Here is a 23788-nt window from a genome sequence, read left to right as displayed (position 1 = left end):
GCTATAAATATTCTGCAGCAACACACACAAAATGCTGGAGGAACTCAGCAGGTTGGGCAGGATCTATGGAGGGAACTAAACAGTCAATGATTCGGGTCGAGTCCCTTCATCAGGACTGGAGAAAAAGGGGGCAGGAGCCAGAATAAAAAGGTCGGGGGAGGGGGAGGAGCACAAGCTGGCAGGTGAGAGGTGAGTCCAGGTGAGGGGGGAAAGGTGGGTGGGTGGGGGAGGGGGGGATGAAAGGGAGTGATGTAAGAAGCTGGGAGATGATAGGTGGAGGAGGCTAAGGGCTGAAAAAGAAGGAATCCAATAGGTCACAAAATGTTGGAGGAATAAAACTTCCTTTTAGTTTAAATCTGTCTTTAGCTAAAGCCAAATGGACCTTCAAGCCTTTAAAAGGAACCTTATTTAAATAAAGAAAAACCATGGCATGATGGTGGGATTCTTCTTTCTCAATAAAAAAATGTAATTTCAAAAAGTGTTCTGAACAAATCCCAGTTAAGGCTTGTATTCTGTTGCACATGCAGCCAGCTGATGTTATGCACTGAAGAGATGATGGGTCTTGAGATCCACCAATGCATTCCCAGCTCCTTCTAATAATCTGTGTATCTCCTTCTAATAATACTGTTTTAAGGTGAACAAGTTATGGGAACTGGAATAATAGCAGAAATAGGTTAGAAGTATTTTGCAGGTCAGACAACTTCAATGGAGAGAGAAACAGACTTAACTATGGATGCTGGCTGACTTGTAGAGCATTTCCAACTTCTGTTTTTATGGAGACACAAGAAAAGACAGCAGATGCTGGAAATCTGGAGCAACCCACTCAAAATACTGGAGGAACCTAGCAAGTCAGGCAGCATCTATGGAGGGAAATAAACAGTTGACATTTCAGGCTGAGACCCTTCAGCAGGACTGCCTGATCTGCTGAGTTCCTCCAGCATTTTTAATGTTTCTTCTGTGTTTATTTCAGGATTTTCAACGTATTCAAAGTTTTGGTTTGTAAAGTCATATGAATTTTTGGAATTATCATGGATTGAATGCACCATGAGGTTTCTGTGACCTGACATCATCTGAACAGTGATAGAAGTTTTTAAAGATAACTTCAGACATGGTATTGAAATGAAAGATACAGGATAACCACAAAGATCACTAGTTTGGTGGGCTATCCTCTTGGAAAAATGCCACCAGCAATGTCATCAGTAAGTGCCTAAGCTGAGGCTAGACAGGAGCAGTAACAATAATCACTGATATATGGGTTACATAGAACCTGCAGCACATAAACAGACCATTCAACCCACTGTTCCATTTATTGCTCAATACAAACTTCCTCTCTCCATATGTTACCTAACACAATAAACATAACATTCCAGTCCTTCAAGTACTCATCTAACTTCCTTTAAACACATGCTGGCACATTCAAACATCTGATAAGGTTCAGCACCTGATAAGGTTCCTCCTGTATTCTTTACTGAGTTATTAGGGACCAATTTATAATAATGGCCCTAAGTTTTGGACTTCCACGGGTGGAAAGCATTTTCTGTATCCATGCCAGCAAACCATTCAATAAGTTTAAAACCATCTATTAGGCCACATCGCTGACTTCTCTTTTCTGAAGGGAATAGGCCCAGCGTATTCAATCCGTTTAATGATAATTAACTGTCAAATTCTGTTCCTCTGTTGTGAATCAATTTTTCACTTTTGCCCAGTGCTTTTTTAATGCTGATGCCAGAATTTTTCACAGTCCACCATATGGTCTAAACTTCTGAGAGAATTAGCACAAGCTTATCTAAAATTTTACTTCCTTTGTGCATCATTTCTCTTTCTCTCGAAATTAACTCACAGTTAATGTGTCGCCTTTCGTATGGAAAACACTAGTCCTTTTAGATTGCCCCCAATCATCACTAAGTAGCTATAATTACACATTTTGCTTATTGAGAGAAATAGCTGTGAAGGCACAGGTTATATTGGAAGCTAAATATCATCACCATGATCCATCCTGTGCCTCCCAGCAGCTTTCTGCAAAGATCCACAAAAATATTTATTGGATGGGTCTTTCTAGACCGTGACAAAGACAGTGTACTTGCCAATGAGCTAGAAGAATGTTGACCTGAAAAAAGGCTTGGTGAGATGTAATTCCCCTTTTTAGTGCGAGTTGCTGGCAGGTGACTCCTGCAGGTGATGCTGTCTAAACACAGCAATACACTTTGGGTTTAATTTTTAAATAGATTTAAACATGTTAAAGAAGGGTGAAATAATGATCAGAATATATGCAGGAAATTGACATAAAAAGAAAATGGTATCAATGAACATTAAAAAAAACAAAATAATGAGTAATGTTTTGCTGGACAACAGGATTGACCTTCTCCATATCTTGCGCTTGGCCAGCATGAAGCTCACGCCTCATCTCTCAGCAATCACTGTGCTCATGAGATACTTAAAGTCACAGAGTCCTGCAGTACAGAAAGGGCTCCGTCAGCCCACCAAGTCCATGCCAACCTGTCTGCCCATTAACTCCATCTGCCCTCATTGGGTCCATATCCTTTTATGCCTAATAACAGGCAAGACTTAATAACAGTCGACACAGACTTGTAGTGTAGCAGTTAGCGTAATGCTTTACAGCGCCAGTGACCCGGGTTCAATTCCCACCACTGTCTGTAAGGAGTTTGTACATTCTCCCTGTACCTGCATGGGTTTCCTCTGGGTGCTCCGATTTCCTCCCACATTCCAAAGACATATGGGTTAGGAAGTTGTGGGTGTGCTATGTTGGCGCCGGAAGCACTCAGAGCACTCCATGCAAAGATGCATTTCACTGTGTGTTTCATTGTACATGTGACTAATAAAGATATCTTAAAAATATGATTATAGAAATGAAAGAATGATACACTTATTTCAAAACACATTTTGCCGATAAATAGCATTTAAAATACTTACATTAATTGAAATGAAGAAAATACCATTTGCCTTCACTTACTTTTTCTATTTAATTCGCGTTGGGTACTGAAGGCATAGACGACGTAGAAGTGGGGGGCCAGATGTGAAGTGTACCGGCCTCCGAATTTAGCACAACTGAGGAAACGGGATGACACTGCTGTGTCTAGCGGCGGAATGCTCTGACCTCCAGCATCATCCCTACGTCCGGACAAAGCATGCGGGCACAAAGATCGCGAGGGCGCTTTCCAGCCCCATGCTGTCAGCCAGACATTCTCCCTGGAGGTGCTGACCGGAGACCAACGCGATCTGGGACATTGTTTTAATAAACTATTGAATCTTGAAATAATTATTCTGAGAAAATAGGGCTCTACTCCTAAAATTCAGCAGTGGTAATCGTTTAGTTCAAACTCTCTCCAAAAGCAGTGACATTATCAATGATTTCCTCAGCGATAACTTGAAGTCACGTTAGATCTTCTATGACTGCCAGTGGAGAAGGCTGCAACAGTTTCACCTGTGCAAGACCAAGGTATCACTGATTTCAGCTTCTGAATTTCCATATTTAACTTCTCATGTACAAGCACCTAAATAACAGCGAGTCCCGTCAGATTCGCGGTCAGAACGTGCAAATACAGGCTGTTGTTTCTATAACGGTAGCCTTTTGTTTACACCATCCCAATCCGACAACTGGCTTTCCTGCTTTGGAATCTGCATAAAAGTGGCCAGTGGGGGATCCACTGTATTTCCTTTCTTCGAATCAATTGGATAGTTATTTGTTATTTGGTTAGCTCCTTTGTTAGTTCCATGGGTCAATGAGTTAAATGGTCTATTCACCTGTAAACAGGATTTATATGCCATTTACATCGCTGGCCAAGATTAGATTATATATTTTAAAGACTTCCTAATTCAAAACGAAGAAATGCTAAATAATAGACTCTTGTCGTTTTATTTCAATCTGGGCCATGTGAAAAACGACCCATCTCTGATGGACTAATGCTGTGGTCAGCCAGTCATGGGTGTACCACACATTACCTGCAACTGTAGAATTGTGCATCAGAGCTTCACTCTTCAATGTCGTCCTTAATGTCAGAATTTTTACTTCGTGTTTATTATTCATTACTCCTACTCTTTACTCGTTTGTTTCTCTATTTTTTTGCTTGTTTTAAAGCTCCTTTCATACGGCCGTTAAACAAATGCCAGTTGGATTATGTTAAGGCGAAAGCTGGGGGTCCTGATGCCGGCAGTGAAGTTTTAAGGCAGATTTCGTCAGCAACAGAGGAAGAGGTATGACGATAAAAGAATTAAGATCGACAACAGTGGTCAGTATGTAAACTGCTGTTGCAGGAAATGAAGGGAAAGAGTGACAACTAAAAAAACTGAAAAAAATGTTTGAATGAGCTTGGGGACGTTCAGTTTCGTAAAAGGCTAGAAGTGATCTATAAAAGAGATCAATTATTTAATCTCCAGACGTTCTATAAAGTAGCATTCTTGCCTCACTCAATTCTGCGAACCAAGTCAGAATGAAAATTCCCTATTACGACCTGGGACCTACGCACCCCTGGGTAGCGTCTTGGCCTACTGAGAACTTCCAACGTTTCCCGTGTTATTTCAGATTTCTAACGGGTTTTTTTTTTGCGTTTTGATTATTATGTATAAATGAGGTTCTTATTCAAAGCCACGAAAGTAACTTAAAACTATTCCCACCTTGATCTAAGATACAGATCATATCCACATCAGAACAATCCCATGCTAATTGTATCCACTCGACATGGATCATCAATTATTTAGCCTTTGGTGCGTTCGTTGTTGTAGCCAGGATGCTACGAAGCTTTTGTAAACTATACAGCGCAAGTGCTGCTGCACTGTTCTGTCATATCGGAGCGTCCCGCTCTGCACAAAACAAAATAGAATTCTTGCAGAGTTGGCGTTTCGCGTCCGGATGAGGACACCGAAAGTAGTCTCTCTTATTCATAGCTACTGGATGGAGAAGGAAATAATTGGCCACCTCTCTCCCCCCCCCCCCCCCGCCTTTTTATACAGTCTATCTCTCCTCTTTCTTTCGAGTCCTGATGAAGGGTCTCGACCCGAAACGTCGACTATCCATTTCCCTCCACAGATGCTGCCTGACCTGCTGAGTTCCTCCAGCTTTTTGTGTGTCGCTTCGGATTTCCAGCATCTGCAGTCTCTTGTGTCACCTCATCGCCATTACCATCAATCACTTCAACAGTTTCAAAGGGAGATTTTTCTCCCGATGTGTGTAGTTGGATCTACGGATGTGTGTGATTGGATTTTTGCTAAAATCACTTGGAATGTTACACAGTCCGTTATTGTCATGGATTCATTACACTTCTCTTTTCTTTCTCGATTTTCTATCTTTATTTTCCCTCCTTTCCTGCAGTCACTTTGAAAGTTTATCATCAGTTGTAAACAGTTACCAGATGCCCCAGGTTATGAAGCCGACTTATGAATACAAGGCTTTCTTTATACCGAGAGAGTCTTGTCTGCAGTGTGCCCCGGAGTCCCTGGGGGTAAGGCTGTCTGATTTATATTACTGAAATGCTGTAATATAAATTGATTAATAAATGTAAAATAAAACTCAGACCGACCGTCTTCAGAGTTTGCAAGAACATACAGAGACATTGTAAAAATTTAAGGGACATGCGGGAAAAATATTATTTGTTTTGGCCAACTAATGGTATTAAATGCCAACTGTAAAAAGTCATAGTGACTTGCAGGATTTTTTAAAAATGCATTTAGACAAGTGAGAGAAAGGGGTCAGTGTTGTGCTTCCTAGATGCATCAACAAATGTCGCTGCAAATATTATGTAAATATTTATTAAAATGAAGAACTCCAATCAATCTGTAAAGACATCTTAAAACTTTAATTTAAAAATATTGCCTGAAATGATGCCCATTAATACATATTCACCAAGAAATTGATAGAATTTTGTGCTCTTGAACCAAAATAAGGCAAATGGAATTACATAGAATTTACAGTGGAGGGAGGCTTTTTAACCAACTAGTCCAGTGGAGTATACATGTACTACACAAGTTTCCACCCACTCGATTTACTTCATCTCATCCATCACTATATTCTTGTGCTCTTTCATCAAATAAGCATTTGTTTAGCTTCTCCTGGACACTTCATACACCACACCAGCATAATATCCCACATTCTCATCACTCTCTGATGAAAGACCCTACTCCCAAAATGCTTTTTAAATTTAATGGTGATTATCTTATGGCCAAGAGTTTTGATCTTCCTCTACCAGGTCACTGTTTTGCTCTTCTAGTTTTTTTTAAAGAAAAAAGCCCAAGTCTCATCAGTACTTTTTTGATAAGTGTACCCTCACTGTTTCAGTATCAGACTTACACATCTCTTTAGGACTTCCTCCACTCATTTTATAGTTATAGATTTTATAATATTGAGACTAGACTGTGCACAGAACTTACATTTGTATAGCATCTTTTTTTGTTGAACTACCTCAAACAATAATTTTTTACACAATAATATTTTGGCAAGCAGTGGCTATTGTTACACAGGGAAGTATCTGTACCTTAAATTCCTCTACCAGTTTTCATTTAGTTATTTCATGTCAAAGGTTATCTTCAAACAGGATGGCATTAAGTGAAGATCACACGCTTTTCCAATAAAAGAAGAGAGAATGAGCTATTCTGGCTCTAAGTGACCTCTAATCTCATTCAAGGACAAAGGTTTGCATTTCACAAATACCTGGGGGTAAGCAGAACTAACTTTATCTGATGATTAGTCACAAGTACACAATATTCTTCTGTAATGTCCCAAATAATTAAAAAGACACAATAACCTGCTCAGAGAAACACTGCTCATAGTCTCATCCCGATTGTGAGTGCCTGTGTGTGAGGTCACAGGTATTTTTCTTTTATTTTCTATCTATTCTGATTGGTTTCAAATCAGGGCACATCAGTGTGAGCAAATTTTGCACATTTGAAGTAGTGAAATCTAATACAAACTAATAAATGCAACTAATTGATTGAACAGATAGCTGGGCAGGCAATGTGCTGTAGATGCAACATACTGGAACTGGTGGACCCCATTGTGGTAAACAGTGTCCATATCTGCAGCAAGTGTTGGCTGTTTGAGGAACTTCAGCTCAGAGTCGATGAGCTGGAGTCCAAGATCCAGACATTTCAATACCTCAGGGAGGGTAAGTATTCCAGGTGGCACTTACATCCTTAGATTAACTAGTTCTATATTAGTGAATGGTCAGGGACAGGACAATCCGACTGCAGAAGAGGCAGATGGAGGAATCCAGAGGATAGTTCCAGAGGAGCCTCAGCCCTTCCCCTGTCCAGCATGTACAAGGGTCTCGGTCCCTGAGTGGGTAAGGGTGGGGACTTCAAACTGTCCATAGCACCATGACAATTCAAGTGGGGAAGAGAAACATAGTAGTCATAGAGGTTAACATAGTTAGGGAAACAGACACTGTTCTCTGCCACAAAGACAGAGAGTCCTTCAGGCCATGTTGCCTGCCTGGTGCTAGGGTTAAGTCATCTCTTCCAGGTTGGAGAAGGAGGATCCAGTCGTTGTGGTCCATGTAAGCACTAACGACATAGGTAGCACTGGGAAGGAGATTCCGCTGAGTGATTATGAGGAGCCCCAGGCAAAAGTGAAAGTCGGAAGGGTGATAATCTCTGGATTATTACCTAAACCACATGCAAATCGGCAAAGGGTAAATTGGATTAGAGAGGTAAATGTGCAGCCCAAAGCAGGGTGTGGTATAAATGGGTCTCAATTCATAGGCTACTGGCACCAGTACTGGGGAAGGAGAGAACAGTTCAATTGGGTTGGGTTCAATTGAGAAGAATTTGTGAGGTGTGTCAGGAATTGCCTCTTAGAACAGTACGTTACAGAACCTACCCAGGGACAGGCTATTTTAGATTTGGGCATGAGTAATGAAGAAGGATTAATAACCAAAAGGATTAATGACCACAATATGATAGAATTCCACATGCACATTGATGGTGAACAAAAGATCAAAGCCACCGTCTTCAAGGTCAATTATAATGGTATGAAGGTGGAGTTGTCCAAGGAGGACTGGGAAAATAAACTAAGAGACAGGTCAGTTGATAAGCAGTGGCAGATACTCAAACAGTTGTCCATAATGCTCAGCAGGAATCTATCCAATTTCAAAAGGGAGATTCCATGAGAGAGAGGCACAATCTATGTTTAACAAAAAAGGTCAAGGATAATGTAAAATCAAAATGTAGTGCACATAAAGTACAATATCAAAACAAACAGTAAGAGTTTCAATAGATATACAAATAGGAAGAAGTTGGCTAGGGTGGGTGTGGGACCTTCAGAGAAGGAGGCTGGTGAATTAGTAACAGGAAACAAATGGCAGATACAATAAATCAACTTTTTGCATCAGACTTCACCTTGGGAAACACTGCAAATATCCCAAAGATAACAGATGGGCTAATTTCAAATAATGGAGAGGAACTTGTAAAAATCCCAATCATGACGGATACAGTATTAGAGAAACTGACGATACTGAAGGTGGACAAATCCCTGGGACTTGATGGCCTGAAGCCACGGGTTTTAAAGAGATAGTGGTTGAAATCTTTCAAAACTCACGAAATTCTGCGAGAGGACCAGCAGTTGGAAAACAGCCAATGGTACTCCCAGTTCAAAAAGGGATGAAGACAGAAGGAGAGGAACTATAGGCCACTCAGTTGGCAAGATGCTCAAGTCAATAATGATGAGGAAATAATTAAACGTTTAGGAAAGCTAAAAATAATCAAATTTTGTCAACATGGTTTTATGTAAGGTAAATCATGGTTGACAAATTTGCTTAAATTCTTTGAGCATGTGACAGGGAGAGTTGAAAGAGGGGAATATGTAAATGTAGTGTATTGAGATTTCCAAAAGGCATTTGACAAGGTGCCACATAGAAAACAGAAAGTTGGAATAAATAGGTATTTTTCAGGCTGGAGGGATGTAAATTGGTAAATTGGTTTATTATTGCACATGTTCCAAGGTAAAGTGCAAAACTTGTCTTTCGTACCATTCATACAGATCACTTCATTATAATAGTGCATTGAGGTAGTACAATATATAAACAATAACAGAGTGCAGAATAAAAGTATCCAGGATGTAACTAGTATAGAGTAGCCAGGGATCAGTTCTTGGCCCTCAATTGTTTACCATTTACATTTTTGATCTGGAGGAGGGTGTGAAATGCAAGGTTTCCAAGTTTGCCAATGATACAAAAATAGGTGGAAGGGTATGGGATACAGATAGATTGAGTGACTGGGTGAAAAGCTGGCACATGGAGTTTAATGCGGGGAAGTGCGAGATCATACACTTTGGTAACAGGAGTCAAAAGGCAGATTATTATCTAACTGGAGAGAGACTGAAAACGATTGAAGTTCAGAGGGATTGTTACGGACTCAGTGAATGTCCCTCAGAAATATTCTGACTCAGAAATATTAAGGCCAAGACGGTGTCAAAGGCTCTTTTAATATGTTTTACCTTGTTTGGTTTGCCAAAAGAAATCCAATCTGATCAAGGTAGTAATTTTATGTCAAATTTTTTTCAACAACTAGTCTATGAGCTGGGAGCAAAGCAGATTGTATCATCTGCATATCACCCAGAATCTCAAGGAGCTCTGGAGAGATTTCATTCTACTCTCAAAAATATGCTGAAGACTTATTGCTTTGAAAACACCAAGGATTGGGACGAAGGTGTTCATTTACTTTTGTTTGCCATTAGAGAATCAATCCAGGAGTCATTAGGATTTAGTCCGTTTGAGCTTGTATTTGGACATAGGGTGAGAGGACCTTTGGAATTGTTAAAAGAGCAATGGGTTAATGAAGAAGTGCACTTGAGTCTGTTGGACTATGTCCAAAAATTTAAAACTCGGTTGGAGAGAGTCTGCCAGCTAGCGAGAGAGAATTTGAAAACCAGCCAGATAAGAATGAAGACATGTTTTGATAGACGTGCTCGGCCTAGGACATTTGCAGTGGGACAAAAGGTGTTGGTATTTTTCCCTAGCCAAATAATCCCTTGCAATCTCGTTTTTCTGGACCCTATGTTATTGAATCTCGAGTGACTGATCTAACATATATAATCAAAACACCAGATAGACGCAAGAAAACACAACTCTGTCATGTAAACATGCTAAAGCCTTATTATGAGAGGGATTCAGTTGTGGCCTTGGTTGTTTCTAGAATGCCTGATGTCGATATTGAGGAAGGCCAATTTAGACCAAATATTGTTCCATCGAAACTAAAAAACCAAAATATCCTGGAGAACCTTGAAACAAAGTTGGACCATTTACAAGTTTCACAAAAACAACAGATGAGAGAATTAATTTCAAAATTTAAAAATCTGTTCCCAGATGTTCCAAACAGAACATCAATAATTACCCATGATGTTGATGTTGGGGATGCAAAACCAATCAAACAACACCCATATCGAATGAATGTGGAAAAAAGTAAACTTGTTGATCAGGAGATAAAATACATGTTGGAAAATGATATTATTAGACATTCTACGTCAAACTGGAGTTTAATCTTGCAAGAGTTTGATCTCATGATAACTCACATTAAAGGCAAAGATAATGTGATTGCTGATTGTCTTTCCCGATGTTAAATGGGAAACATGTATCTGTACTAATCTGTTAGTCTGTAGTTGTGTAGCATGATAATTATTAACATTACTAACTGTATGCGCGGTTAAATTTTTCTTGGGAAAAATTCTTTTTAGGTGGGAGGTGTTACGGACTCAGTGAATATCCCTTTAAGATAGAGTGTGTGTGTGTGTGTGTGTGTGTGTGTGTGTGTGTGTGTGTGTGTGTGTGTGTGTGTGTGGCACGCTTACGTCAATAGAAGATAAAGGACATAATGACATTGTTGAAGAAGTCAGAAGAAAAGAGAGAGAGAGAGAGAGAGAGAGAAGGGAGAGGGACACCAGCCTGCTAGTTTTCTCTATCGATGGATGGGAAACAATAACTGTGTCTGCCACTGATATCCATGTATGGAAATTGGAAGTAATCCGATGGAGTTCACTTTGTTGCTGACCTGTAGAAGGAAACAGGTATTTGTGTGTGGACGACCACGATTCGGATGCTTTTCGGGGTGAGGAATTCACTACCGAGTAAACACTGAAGTGTCGTTTGGGTTCCATCGTGGAACATTTGGATTTCGTATGTACTCTCCTTATGTTCTCTACATCTACGTCTTATCTTCAGACGACGGTGGTTGTTGAAGAAGCCTTTGCTCATGTTTCACCTTATGGCTTGTGGAACTGAACTTTAAGAACCATTCCTGAACTTGGAGTTTGGGACTTTGCCACACACACACGAAGAGTTTAGCTTTAGGGGTTAACGTTCAAGGTTTAACATTTTTGAATTCTAACATACTAACATTTTTACTTTTATTTTACATATTATCATAAGTAGTGATTAATAAAATAGTTTTTAACACTGAATCATGCTCAGTGTGTTTCTTTTGTTGCTGGTTCGTGACAGAGATATACTGTAGGTATTCTAGTGAACCACAAAGAGTTAGCAGACAAATCCCAACCAATGGTTAAGACCGCAAACAGCATATTGTCCTTTATAGCAAAAGGGATTAAAATTTAAGAATAGTGAAGTTTTGTTACAGTTGTACAGGTGTTGGTGAGGCCACACCTGACATACTGTATACGCACAGTTTTGGTCCCTTTGCCTAAAAAAGGATTTAGTAGCATTGGAAGCAGTCCAAAGGAGATTTGCCGGGCTAATTCTTGGGATGAGAGGGTTGTTCCATCAAGAGATTCCTTGGAGTTTAGAAGAATGTGGGATAACCTTATTCAACCATGTAAGATCCTAAGATAAGACCTAAGGAAGCATGACAAAATAGATGCTAGGTGTTTTCACACAGGATGGTCACAAACAAGGGGACATGGTTACAAAATAAGGGACTGGTCATTCAAAACTGCGGTTCATTGAATTTTCTTCACAGAGGGTAGTGAATCTCTGGAACTCTTTGCCCTGGAGGGTGGTGGGGGCCAGATCATTAGATACATTTAAGGTGGAGACAGATGAAAGATCGAGGAATTGAGGGTTAAGGGGAACTACCACAGCAGAGAAGTTGAGGCCAGCATAGATCAGCCATGATCACATTGAAGGGGGGGGGGGGGGGGGGGGGGGGGGACAGGCTTGAGGGTCCGGGCCACCTGCTCCGCTCCTATCTCCTGGTGATCCTGCTAGTGAGCGAGCGTCTCCTTGGGGTGACAGACGGTTGCTGTCACTCGCTGGCACTTTACAGTGAAAACTCTGGGTTCTGAGCAAATATCCTTGTACTCAGTAAACACGTCAGTGACACGCAGCTAACCCACAGTCAGCAAATACAGTGACCAGGGATGGCACCAAATAAGACCGAAATTGGATGTACGCTGCATCTAACGCAGTGCACTAATTTACTGAAGAACAATAGAATAAGGATGTAATCCCGTCTCGCCCGCAAATCCTTTGAGTTTGGATCTGGCTCGTTGTATGCTACCCCGATTTTTGCATTAGGATAGTCATTCCAAATGATCTCCCTGACACAAACGGGAGTGTGGGCAGCTAGGAGAATGGAGCAGGGCAGGGAATGCACGGACACGGTTTCAACACTGAGCAGATTTCCATCGTTTAAGTGAGTTGGTGCTCAACCCCTGTGCTGCGCCGCGCCGTTACTCGAGGCCACTGCAGCATTTAGGGTTTAGCGAGAAATGGTCGCACTATTGATCAACGCCAGAAGCCAGTAGCAACAGTTCGAGACGGCTTTATCTCGCTGCCCAATGAACATTCACATGAAACAAGAAAGTTCAGGAAACTGGGTCGCATCGCAACAATTTAAACATTGCAGACATTGAAGTCTTACCTGCTCCCCAGGTCAACGAAGGCAATAAAAGGCTGCCGAGGAAGAGAATAAGCGAGCGCATTTCTCTCCTTTCTTCTTTCTCTGGTGACAAAATTGTCGGGGGGAAAGACGTTGCAGCAACTTCCCGATGACGGGGTGCTGGCCTTTTTATCTCTGCCCGGGACAGCGGGACCTGGTTCAGGAAGATGAGCTCCTCCTCCTCCTCCGAGATCCTCCTCTCAGCACATTCCTTCAGATCGTACCAGGGCAATGGACGCAATGCGGGTGTTCTGTGTCTGTTAGTTCCGGGCAGTGGTGGTGGTGGGGTGTGCAGATGGGGGTAGGGGTTGGCTAATGTCTCTGCAGAGGGGAAGCAATCTCGGTTGTAGTTTCACATTCAGGTAAGCGGCATTGGGGCCAATCAACAGCTCGGATTGGAGGGCATCGTCTTTCAAAGTACCTGTCAATTCCGCGACAACGCCGGGCTCAGTTTGTCTAAATCGGTTCATTGCTACTTTCTCGGTGGGATTTGCCTTATATGGGCTTTTTTAAAAGAAAGTCTTTACATAAAATGACGACCAAAATTTATGACATTTGTGAGTCATGGCCCATGCAAGAGCAAACTAATAACGTTGGCTTAATATTGTAATATTACAGCGGGAAAGAGAGATCACTTTTTGCAGAGGGACAAGAGCTGGTATTAGCGAGAGCTGGACATGTATTGGGTGCACGAGTTCTGTTCTATATCTTGTTAATCAAAATTCCACTGGAGACATATTGATTTTGGTTTAGAATTCACAATTTTTGAGACTATTTATAATTTAAGACATTTCTTGGTGTGTCAGTGGAAACCTGAACCTGACCGTTTCTGAAATATTAGAAAATGTGGATGAAACGGAAAATTCGAGCTTTTCATTGGCACCGTCACCATGCGAGTTACCAGGGATAAATGGGGAGTGTGAAGGGATCCACGGAGAACCGTAAAAATTGTCGGTAACCCCTAAGAGTTTTTAAAAACCCGCTCGTCTAACCGTATCAGATCACAGAGTCTAAAGTGCTTTTCCCAGCGGGGACTTCCGATCCACTGTCTTACACAGTGGGGAATATTGTCACCTCCAAGGAGTAGGTCTACCGATTTTTTTTGCACATAATTGCTGGAGCTAATAACATTGGCCTAAATTCTTCTGTGACATTCTCACTAAATTTCAAATGCTTGCATTAAATTCCTTCTCGTTTCATTACAGCAGCAGTTGAGATTCAGTATATGCATCTACGTGCGCATTAGAATGGTAGAGGGATGAATTCATGGGTTCATATTATATTAGCACACACCAACATCATCTTGGCCAGGAGTAGGACTTATAATGGTACCCCATGACTAGTTAGTTAGATCAACGCTAGTTAGTTAGATTAAAACGTAAAACAATAAAATTTTAAAGCAAGTTATAATTTCAGTTGCAAAGTAAAATGATTTCTGGATTAAGAAGAGGTTCCTCTTCTATCATTATGATATTTTTCCTGCACACTATCTGACATTACCCCCAGGAATTCCAAAATAAAACATTTGAAACTGGAAAATGGTCTTACATTGAAAGCTTATATCCAACACATGTGGACAAGTTGAGCTTGGATTTTCTAACTACCAAATCAAATGAACAAAAATATATAAAAGCAGGAAATGAGAGAAAGTCATTGATCAACCTCAATTCTTTCAGTGGATAATACACAAGTTGTGGAATTATAGATTTAAAAATTACTTTGGCTACTGAAAAATGAAATTTCAAATAGAATTTCCAATAAGGATAAGCTCTGGTAGGTATTCCCTATGCATGAACCTTGAGGTAAAATGGCATGATATAAATCAATGTTACAATCTGCATTAGTCATTCACTAGAGTCCTCAAATGTATATCACTGGTTGAAGCCACTTAAGCAATTGATCATCCATGCCTACACCTGAGCAATTGATCATCCATGCCTACACCTGGTTTTATAATCTACAACTATTTTAATCTAATTTCTTTTTAAGCATATCATTGTTCACCACTTGTGTTCCTCTTGAAAGCATTGGCTTCTTGCTGGGGCACCAACTGCTCTCTGGCATCTTTCCAAAAGAGCCATTATTCATGTGTAAGCATTGAGGGGATGTGTTGACAGGCTTCTTGGTAGTGAGAACATTTACTTACAAATCCACAACCACATCTGGGAAAAGGAGGGTATGCCAGGGGATATCATGGACATTATAGTTGTCATCATCTTCAAGAAAGGAGATAAACCTGACTGCATTAACTACAGAAGGGTCTCCCTGCTGCCTGTCACAAGAAAAGCTGCTCTTCAAATTGCAGTGTATTTTTCCATCCACCTGAAGGCACAATGGACATGATCGTCACTGCTCCAAACCAAATGCAGGAAGCAATGCCAAACACTGTTCGTAGCCTTTACTGACATGAAAGCCTTTGACTCCATCAACTGAGATGGATTGTGAAGCATTCTCCTCCAGAAATTCACCTCTGTTTTATATTTTCTTCATAAAAGCACGCAAGCCATGATCTTAAAAAAACAGGTCCACAACAGATCTAATCTCAATGTGCACCAGTACAAAGCAACACTTTTCTCCATCTTCCTTGCCCCAGTGCTGCACCTCACCTGCAATAGACTTCCCACTGGAGTGGAACTAAGCTACAGGACTAATGGGAAACTGTTCACACTACATCACCTCCACTTGAGAACCAAGGTTAACTCAAGCTCAATGGCTGAGCTGCAGTATGCAGATGATGCTTGCACATACTTGTGTTGTGACTGCTGAACTGAGCCACACATGGAAGCTGTAGCTGGGAGACGTAAAAGGTCTCAATTTTTTTTATTTCAAAAATAAACTTTATTCATAATCAAAAATATATACAAAAGAATAAACAGTGCAAAACATTCAAGGTCAATACATTCAGTAATGTTAACTTTTTTTTTAAAACCATAGCACCATTGCCACTTATGTAGCCCCCTAGGGTGACACCCTATTTCAATGTTTGAGGGGCTTCCCCATCTGACTCAGCCCCTCCATGTGTGGTAGTGGAAGGAGCCTAGACTGTGGTCCTTCCCCACAGAACCTTTGCCTTGGCTGCATCAAGCTTCAGTGCGTCCCTCAGCACATACTCCTGCAGCCTGAAATGCTGCCAAATTCCCTTATGGACATTTCGCTGTGCTGGAAGACCAACAAGTTTTGTGCAGGCCAAAGAGTGTCTATCCCCGAGTTGATGAGCTTCCAACAGCACTCGATGTCTATTTCGGTGTGTGCCCCTGCGAACAGCCTGTAGATCAGAGAGTCCTCTGTTACGCAGCTGCTGGGGATGAACCAAGATAAAGACTCTTGCATTCTTCTCCATACCCTCTGAGCAAATCCATAGTCTGCAAAGAGGTAGGTGAGCATCTCTTCCCCACTGCAGCCATCCCAAGGGCAGCGTGTAATCAGGATGATATTTGAGAAACAAAGGACTGCAGATGCTGGAATATCTAGACAAAAAACACAGTGATGCTGGAGGAACTCAGCAGGTCAGGCAGCATCCATGGGGAAAAGCTGGCAGTCAATGTTTTGGGTCAGGACCCTTCTTCAGGACTGAAGATAGGAAAAGAGGAAGCCCAATATATTGGAGGGAAAAGCAGAGCAGTGATAGGTGGACAAAAGAGGGGAGGCGGGGTGGCCACAATGTAGTGATTGGTAAATGCAGGTAAGAGATAGTGATAGGCAGGTGTGGGGGAGGAAGAGAGAGCAGATCAGCCCCTCTCACCATCAGTCAAGCGAAGTCTTGGTGCTTGATGGTAAATTCTAGTGATAAGGCGTTCTGCCAGATGATTTGGACAGTTTGCTCAGGGATACCCCACAGTATTCATGGAGTCGCTGACCCACAATGTCTGCAGGATGTTCTGTGCTGACCACAGCCTGATGGACTTGTAGTCAAAGGTGTTTGCTTGGAAGATCTCTTCCACAAAAGACAGGTAGTGCGGCAACATCCAGCTGACTGGGACGTTGCATGGCAATGGGGCCAGATCTATCCTCTGCAACACCAGGGACAGGTAGAACCTCAGCACGTAGTGACATTTGGTGCCCATGTACTTTGGTTCCACACACAGCCTGATGCAGCCACACATGAAGGTGGTCGTCAGAATGAGGACAACATTGGGTACACTTTTGCCCCCATTCTCTGGCCTTGTGCATCGTGACCCATCAGATTTGCTCCATCTTGGACCCCCAGATAAATTGGTGTTAATATTTTACGTCTATGACAGCCAATAATAATGTGATTAAAATTGGGAGTGCTCAGAAGGTGGGTTTTGGAAATAGAGATAGATTAGGACATGGAAGTTTTTGAAAACTAGATTAAGAAGTATATAGTCAAGTCTTGTTTAAGCATGATAACAATATTGAATTACTAAATGCATTTTTCTAGTCATAACACTTGACTTTGGGCTTATTATATTTAACCTCTTGACCAAGCATGAATTAAACCAGATGAGTGCAGTCTGATGCAACTGGACAATGTCAGAGAGATATTTTAGAAGCATGGTGCAATCAATCGTGTCAAAGGCTGGAGGCAAGAGGAAAAGGAGAGAGGGATAATTTATCTTTATTACAGCTTTATGACTTTGATACAAACTGTTTTGGTACTATGGCAGGAGCAGAAATCCAACTAGAGGAAATGAAACATGGAGCTCCAGGAATGATATGTGCAGATTACAAAGGTGACAGCACATTCCAAGGAGGAAATTGGAGCTTTAAAATGGGACAGTAAATTGCAAGTGTGAAGGAGGGAGGGGTGGGGTTAAGGATTATTTTTTAGAGACTTATAATGGCAGCAGATTGAAAGAGAGGGACAATGCCTGATGGGAAAAAACATGAGCTATATCAGCTAATAAGGAAGCAAAGGAGTGATTTTAGACAGTCAACAGTGGTATTAAGATCAAGGGACAGATGGTGGCTGTCATTGAGAAGAGTAGAAAGAGGGAAGATGATGATATATGATAGAAACCAGAGAAAGATTTAGCTACGGCCACACTGTGTATTAATACACACAGAGCACTAATAAACTTCCCACTGCTTGCCCAGTGAAATGCAACTGTAGGGACTCGTTTTGTAAAGGTAAGTGGGAAAAAAATTCCAAAACATGTGCTACCCTGTCAGTTTTTTGTTTCATTCTTTCATAGATCTGAACTTTGCTGACAAGGAGGGCACTTGTTTTCTGATTGTATTTTTGGAGGCCAGTTCACAGTTGATCATTTTATTGCGGCGTGCAGATCTATCATGTTGGGAAGATCATGATCTCAGACCTGCCACAGAACTCATGATCTACTGATCAACTGTGATCTTTGCCCTCCTATATGCTTCCAAGACTTGGATTACTATAGGATTACCTCAAGGTACTGGAAAAATACCACTAATGCAGTCTTGGTAAAATCATTCAAATTTACTAAAAGGATAAGCAAACCAATGTCAGCATCCTTTTCCAGGTCAATATCCCCAGCATCAAGACCCTGTTTACTCTCAGTCAGTTACATTGGACAGGCCACCATTGATCACATACCTGACACCAGACTCCTGAAAGAAATACACTGTTCTGAACTCCGGTGTGGGAGGAGGTTACCAGGCAGATAGGGAAACAGATTCAATGATGTGCTCAAAGCTTCCGTAAAGAAGCACAACTTCCACACTGATTCTTGGGAATCTCTAGCCTATGACAGCAGAAAATGGAGAAGGAACATTCAGATTGTTTTTGTGAACCTCGAGGCAATACACATATACATTGAAGCACAGAGGAGGCCTGCATAAATGGCGGGAGGAGCAGACCTCCTCACAAACTATCCAACCACTCACCCCATCACCCACGTTCTGCCCTATATGTGGGAGAGGCTTGGTTTCCACATAGGCCTCACTAGCAACCTAAGAACTGACAAAACCAGAGTGGAAGTAGGCCATCCTCAATCCTGAGAGACTGCCCCAACTCTTTCTCCAGTACATTGATGACCACATTGGTGCTGGTTTCTGCACTCATGCCAAACTTGAAAATTTCATCAATTTTGCTGCCAATTTCCACCCTGCTCTCACCTTCACCTTCATGTGGTCCATTTCAGACTCTTCCTTTTCCTTTGAAGATCTCTTCATCTCCATCTCAGGGGATAAACTAGACACAATAATTAACTACAAGGCCACAGACCCCTTCAGCTCCCTTGATTATACTTCCTCCAAACATATCTGGTGTAAGGATTCGATTCAATTTTCTCAGTTTGTCAATCTCTGTTGCATTTGCTCCGATGATCAGACATTCCACACAGGTATTCCTACAATGTCCTCCTTCTTCCTGAACCATAGCGTCCCCTCTGCCATAGTGGACAAAACCCTTGACTGCATCTTAACTATTTCCCACACCTCTGATTTCATCCCTTCTCCTCCAGTTTTGGAGCAAGAACAGAGATCTCCTGGTCTTCACCTTCCATTTTACCAGCCTCCACATTCAACAAACCATCATTCACAATTTCCGCTGGCTCCAACAGGATTCCATCACCAAACACACATCCCCATCCCTTCCCTTTTTGGCACCTACCTTCGCAACACTCAGGTCTGCTCTTCTATCCCCACTACTACTCCTCACTGTATGGCACTTTCCCATACAACCGCAAGAGGTATAATACCTGTCCTTTCACCTCTTCCCTTCCCACCATCGAAACAATCTTTCCAGGTTAGACAGTGATTGACTTGCGCTTCTTCATATCTAGTGTACTGCAATGTGGCCTCCTTTGCAATGGAGAATCGAAATGCAGGTTGGGTTAATGCTTTGCAGAAGCCTCAGTCCACAATAGTGACCCTGAGCTTTGGGTTGCTTGCCATTCACTGTCCCACTCCCACTCTGACCTCTCAGTCTGTGGCCTCCTGCACTGTTACAATGAGGCCTGACATGAGCTCAAGGAACAAAGCCTCATGTATCATCTGGGAATATTACAGCTTGCAGAACTCAAATTTGAATTCTCCAACTTCAGATAACTTGCTTTTTCTTTATGTTTGTCTCAGGACTGGTTACTTGTGCTTGACATTCCTTCCTCCCTCTCATTCCCCCCCCCCCCCCACCCCCTCACTTTTTTCTGTCATTGATATATGCTGGTCTGCTCAGCACATCCCACTAAACCAGACAATACAAAATCACCCTGACTTCACAATATTAGCAACACATCACAGACAAAACAGTTTAAATATCTAATCAGTGACTACGCCTATTACAGCAACTCCCTTTGTTCCATCCATTGTGCTCCATCCATCCAGTCTCGGCACCCCAGATTAATTTGCTTTCTCTTTCTCAGCTCTGATGAAGCGTCTTCGACCTGAAACTGTTTCTCTTTCCAAGATGCCGCCTGACCTGCTGAGTTTTTCCAGTATTTTCTGTTCATATTTCATCCCTCGCCACCACCGCCACCCCTATCTCACATCACATCAACGACCCTTCACATCTTATCCGAAACTTGTGTAAATAAAAGTCCGGCTTAAGTAAACAGAATAATACCAAACAATACCAAACAATACAATAAGTAAAAATAATACCAAACAACGTTCTACTGTATACTGCAGCAACTCGTCTCCAGAAGGTTGACGCCTTAATTAATAGAGCGGAATAAATTGATTTGACATATTTAGAGTTTTGAAACTAGAAAATTAAATAGATAAAAGGTGCTGGTGACCTGGCTATCGGCGCTATTATAAGTACTGTGATTAGTAATTCGACTTCGATGCGAGGCGTCGCCAAAGGAGCACAGCGACATCTAGAGCATGGATTTCTAATACTTTACCAATAAGGCTGATTGGTCAATTTAAGGGGAATTGGGGATAATTTCCTGCTTTGGCGTAGGGGTGGAAAGATCGTTTTTGTTAAAACCCAGAAATTGAGAACGTTGATTATTGTGGTAGCACCTCCATTAAATGTTTTGTCTCCAGGAAGTACTGCGAACGGAAAGCTAGACTTCCATGTTTCCTTGTTCTAAGAACATGCGTCCTTCACGACCTCGTGTTTTAGAAGTGTTGTTAATCGCCGCTGTAATGTTTGATTACTACCCAGACCTATTGCTTTAACACCTTCCATGGGTGCAATACACTTTAGACACAGTATTTTTCAGTTTTGAGAACCCTGTGAGAGGGCAGTTTCTTAGTTTTGTGTATATGGACAATATTTTTCTGCTTGCAATTCTGCCAATAATGTTCACATTTAAAATTATATATTATTGCTAAATTGACCGGCTGTTATCATGTTAAACGTTGTACCATATTGGCATTGAATTATATCACCGTTTTAAAAATGTATTCCATTTTCTACAGTGGGAGTGGACTGCAATGATGTCCTAATACGCAAAATATTGAAATGATATTCTGATAGAAATTCGAAATAAATATAAGCAAGTCCACGGTATCTCACCGTGGAGATCTGGTCCAGTAAACCCTGCGGAAACTGCATGATGGAGGAACTTAAAACGTCAGCATTCTGCGTTTCTTTGTATATTTGTCCAATAAAAACATCAATTTAACATCTAACAATAGCTACCAATCAACCCCTCTAGCTTCAAAAACAAAGGATATTTTTAAACGTGTATCATAATTGCAATTTATATGGATCATCTCAGGAGATGGGCTGGTTTTCGAAATATGTTCCCTTGTTTTGTATAATTTTAACTACTCATAATCCCATTGATACACTGATGTCTCAATACTTAACTTTTAACATTCACATTACCGAACATCTCTGAAGCTGCGAGTCAGAATGGAGTTACATTCGCTGCAAAGTGAAGTTGTGAAAGTAAATCTTCGGCTAATTTTTTTTAGAAAAAGCATTCCAACTGCAATAATAGTTTCCTGTGTAAAAATTGGATTAATTAAAAATTGAATTAATGGTAACAGAGGCAAAATAAATGTTTACATTGAGAAATGATAACAAAACAGATGTCACATTGAAGATAAGACAAATGATGCCGAGTATTAAATGTGCACCATTCTGAAGGTAACTAGGTAACGCGGTTATACCTTATGTACTATTCCTATCAAGAAACAACACAGTTAGACCGGCTGGAAGCATCAACGATGTATTTCGTCCAGGAAACACGGCGTGGTCTTTAGTTTTGCTGAACCTTTATGTTCCAATCACTATACGTAGATTCAGCAAAATGAACCGTGTGTCAAACGGTTCAGAGGGACACGGCAATACCAGCGTGACCTGGAGCTACTGGTTGGTTTTGTCGCTGGGAATCCCGCAATTGGGCATCAATTTAATTTCCATCATTTGCAACTGTTTAGTGATCCTCAACACCATTTCTCCAAGACATCTGCACAAGCCCATCTTCATTCTATTTGGGAGCTTGGCTCTGTCTGACCTCCTCTCAAGCATATCTTCCTTCTGGATTGCTTTACTGTTCATTTATAAGCCGGAGAATACTGTATACGGCTCGAGAGAACTGCTGCACCCCTATGCCATTCTTGCCATCTCTATACTGTCAGCCGCCTACAACTTGATCGGCATCGGTGTGGAACGCTATCTGACCATGGCAAACTGCTTGAGACCCAGGTGCAGGATCTCCCACTCTCAGACCTGGACGATGGCCGTGGCCAGCTGGCTACTGGCGGGCCTTTTCGGAGCACTGCCTCTGATGGGTTGGAATTGCTTGGACGATGAAGCAACGTCTTCTGCTCTTTACCGACCCCTCTGCATCGATTACTTGGTTTTTATTACGATTCCTAACGGCGTTATAACATTCGTTTGCCTGTTCTTCACCTACATTGCCATCATTGTTATTTTAAAGAGACAGAAGTGCATAATTGCAGCCCAGGGTTACGTTAATAACAGGTACAGAGTGGCCGAGACCCACGTAACAAGGACAAGTGTCATCATTTGGATCATGACCGTAGTCTCTTATGCCCCCTTCTTTTCAGGTGTCCTTTGGGATGCGCTGGATCACTCTCACCTTCGGGACCTTCACATACACGTTTTTATTTTTAGAAATTTCACTGCCATAATGATAACGCTGAACTCTTTAAGTAACCCCATAGTCTACAGTCACAAATTAAAGGGCTTGCGAAACACTATCGGCTCATTCAAATGTTCTCTGAGCAAAAGGATTCATGTGCGAACTGTAAGAACTGGTTAAGTGAATCGCATTTGCCCGGACACCCATTTCCGAACTTGGAAAGAAAAGACACAGTGTTCTCGCAGGAAGGAGTTTGGATATCAGGCGATAAATTTAAGCACGTGGACAGCGACAAATGACATTATTTTCAACAGAGGGGGATTCCTGAGCAGGAAATCGGAGATGGCTCGTAGACAAAGTGGGCCGAGAGAAAGGCTGAGAGCAGGAATTACTTTATATTTGTTAACGATCCTTTTCTCGGCAGAGTTTCCATGGAATATATGAATATTGACGCCGACTGCAGCTGTTCGCAATCAGCATACAGTGTACTGAACAGGAACAGGAATAGGCCCTTCGGCCCACACTGGCTGTACCGACCATAATGCCACTTTAAACTAATCCCATCTGCCTGCACGTGGTCTATAATTCCCCCCTTGCCTGTTCACTTGCCTGTCTACATGCCTCTTAAACATTGCTAATGTATCTGCGTCCACCACTTTCTCTGGCAGCTTGTTCCAGGCACCTAGCTCTCTGTGTAAAAAAAACTTGCCTAACTTTCCTTTAAACTTTCCCCATCTGATCTTACACCTATGCCCTCTAGTATTTGACATTTCCACCTTGGGAAAAGACTATCTACCCTATCTATGCCTCTCATTATTTTATATATTTCTATTAGGTCACCCCTCAGCCTCCAGTGCTCCAGAGAAAACAATATAAATTTGTCCAAATTCTCCTTATAGCGAATACTCTCTAATTCAGGCAACATCCTGGGGAACCTCTTCTGCACCTTCCCCAAAGCCTTCACATCCTTACTGTAATGAGGTAACCAGAACTGCACACAATACTCC

The 23788-nt window shown here is 41.6% G+C and overlaps 1 protein-coding gene across 1 annotated transcript in view; it reads right to left on the bottom strand.

Annotated features, from left to right (window-relative positions):
* Positions 1–18954, bottom strand: part of ca4a (carbonic anhydrase IV a) — a 35372-nt gene extending 16418 nt beyond the window's left edge. Inside the window, exons 1-4 of the mRNA XM_052035960.1 lie at positions 18892–18954; positions 14984–15159; positions 13259–13341; positions 12820–13158 (exon numbers count right to left, since the gene is read on the bottom strand). Coding sequence (XP_051891920.1) covers positions 12820–13158; positions 13259–13341; positions 14984–15159; positions 18892–18954 — 661 coding nt within the window. The remainder of the gene's footprint in view (positions 1–12819; positions 13159–13258; positions 13342–14983; positions 15160–18891) is intronic.
* Positions 18955–23788: the final 4834 nt, after the last annotated feature.

Source organism: Pristis pectinata, chromosome 21, assembly GCF_009764475.1.
Source record: "Pristis pectinata isolate sPriPec2 chromosome 21, sPriPec2.1.pri, whole genome shotgun sequence".
Lineage (NCBI taxonomy): Eukaryota > Metazoa > Chordata > Chondrichthyes > Rhinopristiformes > Pristidae > Pristis > Pristis pectinata.
The sequence above is the reverse complement of the archived record's forward strand: the minus strand, read 5'-3'. Positions and strand labels throughout refer to the sequence as shown.